This window comes from Ammodytes marinus (genome assembly GCF_949987685.1).
Source record: "Ammodytes marinus genome assembly, chromosome: 16".
Lineage (NCBI taxonomy): Eukaryota > Metazoa > Chordata > Actinopteri > Uranoscopiformes > Ammodytidae > Ammodytes > Ammodytes marinus.
Window position 1 is genome coordinate 15,287,063 of NC_137220.1, and position 14,484 is coordinate 15,301,546.

The 14,484-nt window shown below is 40.9% G+C and overlaps 2 protein-coding genes across 2 annotated transcripts; both read right to left on the reverse strand.

Annotated features, from left to right (window-relative positions):
* Positions 1–363: 363 nt before the first annotated feature.
* atp6v0ca (ATPase H+ transporting V0 subunit ca) lies at positions 364–5,862 on the reverse strand. The gene is made up of 3 exons (XM_080044374.1): positions 5,641–5,862; positions 2,718–2,901; positions 364–1,572 (listed from the first exon to the last, which is right to left on the reverse strand). The coding sequence occupies exons 1-3, from the start codon at positions 5,717–5,719 to the stop codon at positions 1,368–1,370; spliced, it is 468 nt and encodes a 155-aa protein (XP_079900500.1). The 5' UTR covers positions 5,720–5,862; the 3' UTR covers positions 364–1,367.
* Positions 5,863–8,230: 2,368 nt separating this feature from the next.
* Positions 8,231–13,364, reverse strand: ypel3 (yippee-like 3). The gene is made up of 5 exons (XM_080043609.1): positions 13,023–13,364; positions 11,932–12,050; positions 11,669–11,712; positions 10,817–10,925; positions 8,231–9,373 (listed from the first exon to the last, which is right to left on the reverse strand). Exons 1-5 carry the CDS (start codon positions 13,087–13,089, stop codon positions 9,284–9,286), a joined length of 429 nt encoding a protein of 142 aa, XP_079899735.1. The 5' UTR covers positions 13,090–13,364; the 3' UTR covers positions 8,231–9,283.
* Positions 13,365–14,484: the final 1,120 nt, after the last annotated feature.

Consider the following 14,484-nt stretch of genomic DNA (forward strand, 5'->3'; position numbering starts at 1 on the left):
TGATCTGAGGAACTATCAGATTTTGTTAATTCTTGCACCCCCTTTGGACAAAAGCGGTACTGTTTTTACCACTCCAGCTGTTGTTCCTGGGTGAGCATTCCCATGAAAAAGGCATTTAAAAACAAACAAACAAAAAAAACAGCATTCTTTGCACTGACAGTCTCCTTTGCTGTTACATGTCATTTATGTTCAGAGGAAAAATTAAGACTGTTTCAGAAATATTAAGAAGTTCCTCGTAGCACCTTTAATTTACAAATGTAAGTAACCATTCAGACACTATGCAAGTCTTAACATCCCTGGTCATATAACTTCAGTCATCCCAGTAATATCAGAACAAAAAAAGGCTCAGCAACAATGTTCTGGAGGAGGTTGAATTTTATTTGGAAATCTGACAGGCATGGCTGAACAGTGAGCTCTCACCTTTAACAAAACCAACACAAAAATCAAGACAGCAGCACTACAGGTAAACAATACTAGTTTTTGAGAATGTAATATTAAACATAAACCCACTTGCACACATTATGCACTCAGGTCATTCACACAGACAGACACACACACACACACACACACACACAGTCAACTCCCATGTCAACATGTGGACATCCTCCATTATTAAATCACACTACATCCAGAGGAATTCCAAGCACTTAGAACAATTACCCACAGTGCAATTAATCTATCTATACACATATAATTTATATATTTTAATGTATATAGGGTATTCAATAAACAGTATTCCATTTAGACAGTTTTAAGTCAATTTCCATAACTTTCATAAATAGTGAAAACAAAAAAATATACGTCTTGTTCGGTCCTCACCACTGTGATTAAAAAAATGGTCCCAGAAAAGAACATTGAACAAATAAAAACACTAATGTGCACGATTCTTCAGCAGTCTCGAAAATAGGAGCATGATCAAAACCACCAACGAAAAAACAAAACATAAAAAGGAGGGGGAAATGGATAGAGGGATTAAACGTTGATACTCACACTCACAGCACAGACTGGTTACTACATTTACAGGGGGGTGGGGGGACTCTGGAGCACTGTACAGGGTTAAGATCACACAACGAACCAAGCAGACTGTCCACACATCATCCCACAACAACCAATTACATCTTCATGCCCGTTCAGTACGCACAGGACCTGACACAACTGGATGGCTTTTTAAACAATATGGATAGATCACACCTACTGGGGAGGGACACAAGTCAAAAAACGCCCAACGTGTTTTCAGTCGCCATCCCGTCCTGTCAGACCCACGGTGGGGTTGTAATGGAAGTTGGTGAAAATCTCCTATTTTTTTTGTTCTTGCTGCTTTTTGATGTGGAATGAATGGAGATGGTGTTCAGTGATGCGCGGACGCTTTATTTTGTAGATAGGATGAGGGCCACGATGAGGCCGTAGAGCCCCAGCACCTCGGCAAAGATCAGGATGAGGATCATGCCAACAAAGAGCCGGGGCTGCTGGGCCGTGCCTCGGACGCCGGCGTCGCCCACGATGCCGATGGCGAACCCGGCAGCCAGACCGCTCAGGCCAACGCTCAGACCAGCACCAAGATGCAGGAAACTCCTATTTGGAAAAGAAATGCAGAACAGAGTTGAGTAATTGTACTAGGTGATACGGTCTGAAATGTAAAGCAACCATGAAGCGTTGGTATATCTGGGTAACTGCTGCACCGATAATCTGATTAATTAGTTAAAGCTATAGTGTGTATTTTTCATATAAATAAATGACAGTTACATTCAAGCCATCGCCAAACGAGTTGACACAAAGTTGATAAAGCTTTTCAGCTCCTCAACACAATTTCTCAGTATGGTGTTCACAAACTTGTGTGTCACCCCGACACTAGCGCAGGAGCTCAGAAAAATCCCAATAAATGTTTAAGTTGTTTATTTTAATGCTAAGATATGACCTGGACATACAGCAGAAGGTATAAAATCCATGTGCTATCACTGAAGGCTTACCCCATGTAGGTGTGCCGACAGTGTTGTTAGTACTTAGAATTTCTCATTGGGGCAAAAGAGGTAACAGGCTATAGCTTTAAATTTTAAATGTGTTGAAATTGACGATACAAGAGACCAAAATCAGGCTCCGCTTTTCTGTATCAATTATTTGGCTTTAAAGAAACATTAAAGCCATGTATTCAGTCATATCTTGGCAACAAAACACTATGAATTCTTGAAACATAAAGAGTACAGATGGACAGCAGAGAAGGAGATGAGGATGCGTGAGTGGTCAAACCTACAGAGGGTGTGTGTTTGACATAGTACCGTGCCCAAGCACGCTTGACGGCTCAAGTCTAGTTTGTTTGACTAGTGTGAGTGCTTTGTACTGCGCTCAGGCAAGGTACACTTTTTTGGCCCTGGCACAGTTAGAAGAGGTGTGCTTTGGCAGGGTACGGATCAAAACGTATGAGCATAGCTGGCAGTCCTGGCCAGCATGGGAGAGGGGGACAGTCTTGCTTAAGCACGGCACAGATCAAACAGGAAAAGTGTGATTGCGCCCTAAATTTGCAGTCTTAATATTAGCAGTGAGGGCTGCCAGGTGGCCTTGTAGTTAAGACCCATACCTTTTGGTTTGATTCTGTGTTTGTCCCACCCCTTCCTCTTTCAAATAGATACGGAATGAAATGTTTCTCAATTAACACAGATGACGAGAGCAGAAATAATGTGGAAACGTACTAAATGCGTTCTTATATCAGCGCTTGATCTTACTTGTAGAGGGTGACTCTCTCAGAGATGTTGTTTGCTATCAGCACGGCCACCACCAGCCCGTAGATGGCTATGATGCCAGCCATGACCACGGGGATGATGGACTTCATGATGAGCTCCGGTCGCATCACCGACATGGCGGCGATGCCCGTGCCGCTCTTCGCCGTCCCATACGCTGCTCCTAATGCTGAGTGACAGAGGAGAGAGAGACAGTTCCTGTTCATTCACTGGAACAGTGCAGTCAGCGTTTCATTCTTCACATACAAATGATTCAAATCAAACAACATATGGATTCAGATGGGAGATGTGCAAGACTGAGAAATCTGTTGATCGATTGCAGTTGTGAGCAATGAAACAATACAACATATTTCCGACAGCCAGTTCTCTTCCGACCTAGTCTGGCTACGCCCGCCCACCTACTTCCGCCCAAATTTCATTTTCCCTTCAGTAGTCAGTCTGGGGATGGGGCGTATTAGTGGGATTTTGCTTGAACAAATTTCTGAGTGTCCAATCAGCGAACAGACGAAGTGGCTGAGAACGATGACGTTGAAGTCGCGCTTGAGTTTCAGTTGAATGCTGCGTTCCTTTATACTCGGAAATTTCCGACTTGGTAGTTCCGAGTTCCGACCTGTCTGTGTTCCAGTGCATCTGCTCGGGAAAGTATGGACGCCTACAACTTTCTCATCCAAATAACTTAACATTAGGCTCTAGCGAGTTACCGTTGCCAGGTACCGGTAGATCCATAGACTACAATATGTAGTGAAGTCGGAAATTTCTGAGTTCCCTGTACAACTGGAACGCACCGTCAGAAGCCGACCAAACGTTATGCAATTGGTTGGCTGATCCAGAGTGGCACTGGACAGATTTAATAGTTTTAAACTTCAACAGACACCCGCCTCCAAGTGAATGAACGTTTGCCAATTACAGCAGTTCCAGACCTTCTGTACAAATGAAATGAATTACGATGGTCTGGTAGCACCAGGCTACTTCCGACCGGCAATAAATAAGAAAAATTAAAGCATTGCATAAAAAAGGAGGCGTAAGCAGCAGTGCTTCCCTGAAAGATATTCTAAAAAAGGGATGGCTGCACTCTGTAGCATTTGAAACCCCATATAACCCAGGCCACTTCAATACGTCATAATAAACTGTTTTCATGGCCTTCTCTGCTCTACTGTCACCACATGTTTCGCTGATGTATGGTCTGCTCGTCATTGAGTTGTAATTTTAACTGCTCATCAATGGTCACTGCAGGCATGTTTATAGCTTGGGTTTGTTCAGTATGAAAAAAGAAAAAAAGACTAGAATAATGAAAATCCACATGAATTTTACAATGTTCGTTTTTTGTTGATATAAGGCAGCCAGTTAATCACTTCCACCCCTATTCCAACAAGCAACAGGACATCACATGAGGGGGGCTCGTCCCCTAAAAAGGTTAAAGGTTCCTCTGCACACATTTAATTGATTCAGATGGTTGACCAACATTAGCGCTCATTGACAATTTTCACTTGCAGTCTCACTGGGTTGGTTCTTATGACACGTTTGCAAATGTCCTGGCCAAAATTTGCCGGGAGCTTGCATATATGTCTCGCGAACGTCTGGCGAGCGTCGCACGGACGGAATGTCAGTCTAATTTTTGTCTCAAATCAGTTGCAATTTAGTTAAATATGTCGCCAAACTGTCTCACATTTCTCACACTTTCTGATTCGCGGAAACTAAATTGAGAAGGGTTTGCGATGCGTTCGAGACACCTGCGACGACTCAGATTATTTTGGGAGAACATTTGTCGCACAATTTTTTTTTAACATGTTCAAAATTCAAGCGACTACGTCATCACGTCGTAATCCGATACATATAAGATGCATAGTTTCTGTTTTAATAATGATTTTCTTATGAGTTATTGTTCCTTTAAGTTCAAATCTGTCAACATCTTTCCAGATTTAACAGTTTTTTTAAATGTCAAATTTATTCTTCATTTGATTTCCACTTGATTCTGGCCATTGTACTTCCTGTCATTGTATTTCATCTTTATTCTCAAAACATTTTTTTCTCAGAGCAAATGAGAAGAAAATTTCTCTCCAGTTCATCTCCATATTATTAACTATCTCAAACTAAGAGAGCCAACGGGCACTCACACAATGGACAGACTCCACACCTGGTTGCATCAAATCAATGATTTTCCACATGATGGAGACAGTCATGTGCATATGCAGGAACTGACATCACCTGATTTACCTACTTACCCCCCCCCCCCCCCCCATGTAAGAGCTTAAATGTGCAGTCTGTATTGGGGTGTATTAACGTCCTCTGAGTCAGACTGGGTGTATCCACTTGCCCCCCGCCTCTATGCTGTTAAACAGGGATGAATGAGTGGTTGGATGGATCTTCCCTTTACATTTGACGCTGGTGTTGAGGCCTTTGACGCTGGCCCTTTCAGTTGATTACAACGAATGGGACGCGTCCACGGCAAGAATCGTATTTAATCTTAAGACATATCTGAAGATGAATGTGACGTAAGAAAAAAAAAGCTTATTTGTGACCGATTAGAGATGGCAGTGAGTGTATGCGTCACTGACCAGCACCAGGAAACAGCGTTTAAGCTATGATACGACATACATCACATAAACGGGTTCGTGCGGGAGGTAGCTAGCTAGCAACAATGTTAGCTGTGTGAGGATGCTAGTGGTCAGCAGCTTGATGTCGGTGCAAACCTTCCAACCCTCCTCCTCTACCTCGCATTACTGGCAGGTGTGCGCGAGCCGTGACCGACTCATGAAACACCTTTTTTCTTCTCCCAAAGACAAGCCGCGTGCTGACGTTCTTCTATATATATATAAATATGGTATATGTTCGCTTAACATCTGGCTAAGCTAATGCGTCGTTAGCGTGTCAAGGTGTCAGATGGAGGAGCTTTGGTGCTGGTAGTTACCGCTGAAGACCATGGCCGCAGAGGCTCCCATCACAGCGAAGAAAGGCGCGTACTCGGGGCTCTCCTCAGTAGAAGACATTCTCGCACTTTTCTCGGGGCGATAAAGCTAAAAGGAAGGCTTTTCTTTGTTTCAGGCGTTTACTCTTTTCCCCACCGTCAGCTTTTGGCCAGGTTGAAACGCTGAAAGGAGGGAGAGGGCGAGAGCGTAGCTGCTGAGAGAGATCACCGGTGGCATAGAAGAGGAAAATGGCGAAACGGAAAAAGTCACATGACTCAACCATCTCGGACGAATCCATGTGTGCGGAGGCGGGGGTGCGCGACACAAACAGCCTTGGAATATTTCACATATTCTGTTTGTTGCACCGTGAAATAACTCATGGAAAATAATCTCACTGAATTTCCGATACTATTATTGGTTGTGTCAGTTGGTAATATCACAATACGTGATATGGGTAATGTGTACAGTGCTTGAGTATTGTGGTATGTTCTGCTGCAAGTGCACCGACTGCAGTTGAAACGCTAGTTGTCACTACACGCTGGCGTATCAATTATTTAGTGTAAAATAATAACATAGTATAATTAACAATGAACTGTTTGCTCTGTGACATGAAAAATACAACAACAAATAAACAGAGTGATGTTGAGGCGACCAGAGAGCGCAGTCACACAGTGTCCATAGTCAACTGTGTGTCAAGGTGACTCTACTTAAAATGGGTGTTTCTTTAATGTCAACTTGAACGTTTTACCACAGGACATTTTTATGTCTATACATTTACTGGTTTGTATTTTGACCTTTGTTGCACAATTTATTTCCCCAAAGTATATTGAAACTATTTCTCCCACAGCCTCCCTCAGTGAGCTTGATATTTCTCATTATGATGTGTGATAAAGCCTAGGCTACTCTGAAATTTATAGTCGGATTTGTTTGTGTTTAAGGATTTCATGATATTTGTCTTAGGCTGTAAAAATTAATCTCCCTGACCCAGATTGTGTCAGTTTTCATTTTTCAAATTAATCTCATATTGAATAGATGTGTTGGTGAAAACTTTTCTTACACATAAAAAACATTTACAATAATAAAACTGAGAGATTACTGCGAAAGTAATCATCATCCCAACATATTTAAAAATATTCTTTCACATTTTGAAAAGACAAACAAGCATTTTCCTACAACACAGACTTTACAGTGCAGCCTACTTAGTCCAAATAGAATACCAAAGCACATCATTGCAGTAGGCTATATTGATACTCGTCCAACTTTAAATGTGTATGTTTCATAGGTTTTGAGATCTCTGCCGTTTTTAAGCAAAAACAAAGGCTACATTTTGAATTACTGTTTCTGCAGACTATTTCAATGATTTCACAATACTAACACTCAGCATCACTTTTAAATTAGAAGAATTTGTCTCAGTATAGTCTGACAGGAAAGGTTTCAATACCCTCCCAGCTACTTCCACAATTTAGGAGGGATATTATAAATGATCAAAGATTATCAACTACTCCATTTCAATGTTCCAGAACTTCCAGTTGATGTTGTGGTATGTACTGGGGGAAAACACTTACTGCCACTAGTCATATTTAAGCAGACCTTGTATAAATGCTGCAACATATTGAGGATGTTTATTAACAATAGACTTTTCAGGAATACCAAGTTAAAGCGGAGCAGACTATATGCACTTTTTCAGCAGCTGAAAAATGTTCACATGACTGTCAGCAGCCTCTCCTGCACTTTCATGTGACCCGTCTGTGATGTAATAATCTTTTGGTTACACCAACAGAATATGTATTCACTTTAAGAGATACAAATCTGTTTTTTGTGCTTTGCCAATTGGGGTTGATTATTACAGTAATCAAACTGGCAGTGATCTATTTTTTATTCTTTGTCCAGGTCACGAAAAGAGCCTTTTTCTTTTTATCTGCAATTTTTATTATTTTTAGTGTAGATAAAAGTGCATTTCTCAGCTGATGGACTGGATTTCAGACCACATTCACAGATTAATGAAAAACTACCTTGAGTCAAAAATAATTAAAAAATATACATAAATAACAACCAGTTACATTTGACCTTGGTAACAGTGTCAGAATTATGCAAGTATGTAGTAATATTAGAATTATAAAAACCACAAGTGTGCTAATCAATCAAACACTATAAATGTTTATGTAGTGTTTAATTTGAATTGTTTAAAAAAATAAATTATTTTAAAACAGACCCTCAGTGTTATTATGCAGAGTACCAATGTTTGGGGAAATGAAATGTAACCAGCTGTGTCAAGCACCTTGATATATACAGTAGTAAATATAGAGCTGCCAGTTTATGAGGTATAGCGGAAACAATCTATTTAAGTCAATTTCAAAGAACTTAAACTGAACTGCGATAAATCTTTCATAGAGGTTGTAATGTTCTGCTGTCGTTAAGACTTGCATGTTGTGTTTATGCTTTAACGAGAAATTACTTTTCTCAAGCATTTACATTATTTTAAATTATGTTATTTATTCCCAGAAATTACTGTGTTCTGGGACTCAGAGGCAAGAATACAGATAAACACAATTATCACAAACAAAAGGAAACAGCTACACGGGTTACAGACTCGCTGTATTTTTAATGAAAGGTTAGGTTAAAATAATACACTTTAATGAAAGAAGCAGACAGTAAAAATCACCATAAATATGCTACATAATCCTAAACACGCTTTGCTCTAACACGCTTGAGTAAATGTATCTGTAATGGCGACTCAGTGTTAGGCTTTACACAAACACATGTAGGATAGATCTCATCAGCATTGAGTAAAAAGTGAAGATATCCCAACTGTGCCGTGGAAACTCTACACTCACACACACGCAATCACACACGCGCACTCACACTCTAAAATGTGTACCTACAAGCAGAAGACACTCATACTCCAGATTTAAGAATTCTTGCAGGACACTTTAGCGGGCTTTAACATTACTAATTCAACATCCTGATTGACTTTGGCAGAGCATGAACAAATGTTACTTATCTTACCATAAAAAACATGATTTCACTTATAAAAAAAAAATAAACAAAAAAAACCTGTCCCACTGCTCTAAGCATTCCCACACCCTTGCATCACTAAAAAAAAATCTACGGGTCAAACAGGCCCAAATACTTAACTCAGTTTGGGCCAGATATGTCTAAATGTGCACCTTAAAGTCAAAAGGAAAACCCAAGAATCTGCAGCCGATGTGTAAGGTCAGAATATTTGACTTGCACTGGCCCCGCCCCCCGATGGAGCGAGACCGCCCGGTGGTCGCTGATGAGGTCTTCATCACTCAAACACGCTTTTAAAATCCAACGCACGCACGTGCCTCTGCGACTACATCTCCCAGTCTTTCACACACACAAACCCTACAGTCATTCAGTCCATGTCCCCAGCACAACTAGCAATTGGGATAGCCATAATCAGCAAATGTGTTGTTGTGGTCGCTGGAGAAACACGAAGAAGAACAGAAGATAAGGCGTCACATGCTATTCTTGGCAAAGCCGTACGAAGTGAAAGGGTGGCACAGCGATGGCTCGTACGCGGGATGGAGGAAGCTACACTGGAACCCTTTTGAAGACGAGGAAGGGTTGCAACTTTTTTTTGTTGAAAAAGTCATGAAGAAAGATGAAGATTTTTCACTCTCAATCCCAGCCGTTGTCCTTTATCATGTGGGAGAGCTCGATGATGAACTTCCCCTCCTTGTACTTCTGACTCAGCTCAAAGGCTTGTTCCTGTAGACAGGAGGATCATACGTGTTAATTTCTAAAACATTTTATTTATTTAATAAAAAGGTATTTTAAAAAAGGTAGTTTTTAAATTTTGATACTGTGTGGCTAAATGATCACTTGTAATTTGTGGCATCTACGCATGTATTTTTTCCAATAAGAGTATGAGAAAGAAAAGACTGAATGAATCTGTAGTGTGGTTCACATCGCTAACAGTGGAAAGTACTGCCAATGTATTTATGCTCGTGCATTAGAGGGTTACAGTAGTTTCTGACTCTCTACACCTAGTCGCTGTAGCTGCACTGTAGCGGATGTTTGCCTGCTCAAACAAGGCAATAACACATGCTTGTATTGCTGCTATGACGACACCATGTGAGGACTGAAGGAACTGTAATTGATCAGCTTGTGTTTTTCTCCTACATGTTTATGATGCCGGTGGAAGTTGAAGAAAAGAGCATTCCAAATCTCGTGCGCTCTCTTTTTTCTATTCTACATACTACAGATGATCATAACAATATCTAGTTAGCATGCAGAAGGCATACAATTGGGACATATTTGTTATTTTTTATTTCATCATAACATCGCGTCTTGACCTTGCCTCTTGTTTATGTATCTGTCGCATTGCTGGTTGTTTTCACTCAGGGCTCAGTCAATGTGATGTCACTTCCGCTGTGCACTAGGTTGTGGGTCAGAATCGCCCAAAAAGCATACTGATTTCCATACTAAAAATCAGGACCGGATGTGGTAGGTCATCCAGGTATTTTCAAGCATGCCGCATCTGATCACAAGAAGTGGGACATCCTAAATCCTTTTCTATCATACTTAATAGCAGGGAAGTATTGGATCACAGTATTAGTATCTCAATCTCCACTGCAAACTTCCTTTGCACTGTTTTCCATCATTGTTAATGAATAAAAGAAAGTAAACTGCAACACAGCAGTGGTCCCCTACTAGGTACCAAAACAATGCAAGATAGAAATAAGCTGGATGTCCCTCCAGTTTTCATCTCAAGTTTCAGGGGTGCAACTGACGGGCTACGTGGAAAAATAAACCTACACAATAGGTACCTTTATTAAAAAGGTGGAGACAGCAATTATGGAGAATACTTGTTTTACAAAATCATTGAATATCTCCTCACAATCTGCTATCTGTATATACACATATATACTGTGTGCACTAAAAAAAAACACAGTAACACAACACAGGCTTTGTAAACGGGAATGTTGTTAGCTACGGTGGGCCCTTTTTGTTTGAAAAGCCTTTTTTTACATACCAGTTTACAGAGCCTAGTCTGCGTATCAATTTTCCAGCGCACACACAGTACAGACAGGGAACAGATCGTGAGGAGATATCCACTGATTTTTGACTAAAAGTTATAATGACAACAAGCTTTTCCAGAATCACTGACTCCATCTTTAACATTGTCAGGGAGAGGGGAGGGGTACTTACATATTTCCAGCCCAGCGTAGTGTGACAGTTTTCACAGTAGATGTCGGCCACTGCGTGAAGTCCTGTGAGCAGCAGCCTCTCCTCCGCGGGGCCACAGCCGACGTTCACACTGAAACCAAACACAGTGCTGTCAACACAGGGCTTCACAGTAGTTAACCTACTGTCCTTATCATGAGGACAGCCTCAACAGTAAAGGCATTACTGTACTGTCCTGAATCACCATCAAGTCTTTTTTTTAAAAAGGGAAAAATAAAGAAAGTTACGTTACGAAACAGTGATTGAGGATGCCTTTCCACAAAAGCATTCAGAACAGAGCTTTCCCTGAACAGTTCAAAGTTTAAATTGAATAAAAGCGGATAACATTATATTGAGTCAAAAAGTGTTAGTTATTTAATGTGCTCACAGAAAGCCTGTGTCTTTCTGACCCACTAACCCAGTAGGAGGGAGCATAACTAAAGTGAACACAGCCAACTTCAAGGTCCACTCCAGAGCAAATCAAATTTGCTGTTGACAGTGTGGTTTGTGCAAACACGTCTGATACTGGGAATTTGTTTTCAGAGAGAACTAGGCTAATTTAAGAACTGATGTGTTTATAGATTCACCAACTTTTTATTTTGCTTCAAAAGACGCACAGAGAAAATAAGACAAGCGGCCATTAAACTGAAAAATATGTGATAACAAAGAAAGGTCAATACAAAGGAGCACTTAAGAGATGTGTTTTATTCTTGTAATCTGCCTACAGTGATTATGGAGATTAAAATAAAACCTGTAACCTTAGATAAGCTGCATGTTCTGTTCAATTTGCAGCTATACATTAAGGAATGTATTAATATTTCAAAATAAAATACTCACACAGAGTTGAAGAGGTAGGCTCGGCCCTGACTGCCCTGGAAAGACTGGGAGACGCGTAAAAATGAAATCAGATTAGAAAATATCAAGATAGTGATACTCATTGTCATTTTTCCCCAGATGTGTAGAACATTTCCAATACTTTTTTCTAACATTGTCCAACTCAATTGTTTTGTGTCACTCCAGTTTTTCAAGCTGAGCTACTTCTGTATGAGACTCCAGACATGATCAAGAGAACCACAAAGAGTGGCGGCGGGCGGACTCACCTTAGAGATGAGATCGTCATGGTTGGCGAGGTGGGCTCGGCAGTGCACACAGCTGTAGCGACGGTGGCACGAGTCCAGGTAAGCCTGGAACGTCTTGGCCTTGGTCAGCTTCACCATGTCTGAAGAGGAAGCGGGTGGAAGGAAGCAGGACGCTGTTATGTCTGTGCTGTGCATGAGTAAGTCATGAAGGCATACAGGCTTCATGACTTCCTGTTTTTCAAGGATTTTTTGTTGTTGTTGAATTCTCACTTGAAGAAGTTGAGGAAAGCCATGAGACAGGCAGATTTCCCATCTGTTTTTTTAACACAATGAGACCTACATGTTAATGACTTTGCTGGTTACAGCTTTAAAAATCCTCATTATGGGAAAGGGAATGATAAGCAAAACTTGATGGATTAAAAACAAGGCCCATTTCCACTAGGGGAAGAAAAAGTTAATAGCTACTACTACTACCACAGAACTTTAACTTTTAGGATAAACAACATGTTTGACTTAGTAGTATCTAATAATTTAGACTTCGTTTTGACTAGTTTCGTAGCATTACCATTGTTAGACAACGACTATTTAGATTTTTTATCGTCATTTGAGCATTTTTATTATCCTGGGAGAAATTTGCTTCCATAGATTCTCCATCTATGATATAAATAACTGAATAACTGCTGTAATCATTTATCTTCTAATTGTCACTGTGTGGAGAGTGAGACACATGCTTTGTTTCTAAAAAAAAAAAATTAAACAAATGCCACCAGACATGTTGGGGCACAGTTTCCTTCCTGGTTCATGATAGTTTGCACAAACAATTCCTCCCTTCATTACATGCAATCAAATTCGAGCCCCTGCAACGTGTACTGCGCCATTTGCACAGTCCAAACACTGGGTGAACGTTCTTCAGTTGCTGGATAATGTCACACAAGCCCCACGCGCACAGGCGCACACACACGGCCTGATACATCTGTCAGCTGCAACAGAAATGTAACACTGACCTAGCTCACGGGTTAGCTCGCGCGCTAGCTTCGCCGTCACAACAAACCGCAGCTAGCTCTTACGCATTGCAGGATATTCCCCATTATTGTGTGTATGTGTCGACTCACCTGATAATACAGAAGCTCCTTTCGGTCTACAAGGCGGACCAATATGCGAATGACAGCCGAAAACCATCCGATTAAAAGCAGGGAAATGTGTGGTCGGCTCGGTCCCAACAGTGGAGCACGCGCTGTCTGCTCGGACAATAAAGACAAACGCGGACAGCCTGTGGTCGTTGCAGCGGAGCCCTCGTTTTTACACGCGTCTCCTTTGTTTTGAATCAGAAGCAGCTTTTTTCGTAACGTTCCCTTCACGGCCTTCCTCTAAGAATTAGGAGATGGAATCCGACAATGCTGGCAAGTTGACAGGACGATGTCCGTGCTGCGGCCCCGGCCCGGAGAAAAATGTGTTTTGTTTATGAAAACACGCAGAGGAGGAAGTCTGAGGAGTGCAAAACAAATCCCCGTCGACCAATGGGAGCTGGAGGGGTGACGTTTAGAATGTGGGTCAGCCAATCAGATTCGACTTCACATCAGACCCTTCATGGCTATCGGTTTGATTGTTGTTCTAGTTTTATAAATGCTGTAAGGAGGTTATCATTATTTCCTGCCGGTCGATTTGGGATAAAGGTCCTTCAGACTGTCTCGAAACCGATCACACGTACACAGTGTATTGATCCAGTTGTAACAGGGTTATTTTCTAAGTTTTAAAGACCTATTAATATCCCTGGGCGGTTTGTTTTTGTGGTTTCTTTGATTTATTTGCACTGCTGACTTGAAGGTGTGTGTTTGTTTTCCTCCAGTGTGCACTGTATGTTGTGTGCCGGTGTTACACCGTAGCTAAGAAGTCCAAATTCCCCCCAGCAAGGCACCATTACACAAGACATTTCAATAACACACAAACAAAGTCTGCAAATGATTCTCACATTCTTACAAAAAAAAAAAAAACACAACCAAGTTCATATTTTACTGATACATTAACATAACCCAGTATGCATTTGATCTTACAACATTATGGCCTGTGTTATCAATAGTAGCTACAGCTGTTGTTGTATAACCACAACAGCCTAATTTCTTTCCTGGGTCACCTATTCAAACATTTGGATTGGATCTACTGTATTAAAGACCTCCGTCTGCTCTGATCCACTTAGGCTATATTCCATTAACTCAGTTGTCAAGCAGCCAATCAGGTCAGAAAAATACAGCCTTTGTTCCACCAACAGACTGGTTGATTATTATCAAAGCAGTGTGGCTGGACTTTGGCCGTAGCCTGGGAAAACAAGGAGACAGGTGACGCTTACTGCACACACCTCTGTTTTTATTTGCTTGTATACTAGATGGTCAAAATTATAAAATGCACATGCACAACAGAGACTAGATATTAGTAACACTGTACTACATAGATGTAATTTGCACATATATTTGCACACCATACTTGCACATATTTATCTTTTTATATTTGTTTGTTGAAAATGTTTTATTTATATTATCTCAAACTTGCCTTTATGCTCTTTCCTGAACTGATGTTATA

What these genes read in the sequence shown, in the direction of transcription:
- atp6v0ca (XM_080044374.1), bottom strand. Translation starts at nt 5,719, where the DNA reads ATGTCTTCTACTGAGGAGAGCCCCGAGTACGCGCCTTTCTTCGCTGTG. An exon ending in TGCGGCCATGGTCTTCAGCG is followed by an intron (nt 2,902 to 5,640) that starts GTAACTACCAGC and finishes TCTGTCACTCAG; the next exon opens with CATTAGGAGCAGCGTATGGG. An exon ending in GAGAGAGTCACCCTCTACAA is followed by an intron (nt 1,573 to 2,717) that starts GTAAGATCAAGC and finishes TTTTCCAAATAG; the next exon opens with GAGTTTCCTGCATCTTGGTG.
- ypel3 (XM_080043609.1), bottom strand. Translation starts at nt 13,089, where the DNA reads ATGGTTTTCGGCTGTCATTCGCATATTGGTCCGCCTTGTAGACCGAAA. An exon ending in AGGAGCTTCTGTATTATCAG is followed by an intron (nt 12,051 to 13,022) that starts GTGAGTCGACAC and finishes CTTCCTCTTCAG; the next exon opens with ACATGGTGAAGCTGACCAAG. An exon ending in CTACGCTGGGCTGGAAATAT is followed by an intron (nt 9,374 to 10,816) that starts GTAAGTACCCCT and finishes TCCTGTCTACAG; the next exon opens with GAACAAGCCTTTGAGCTGAG.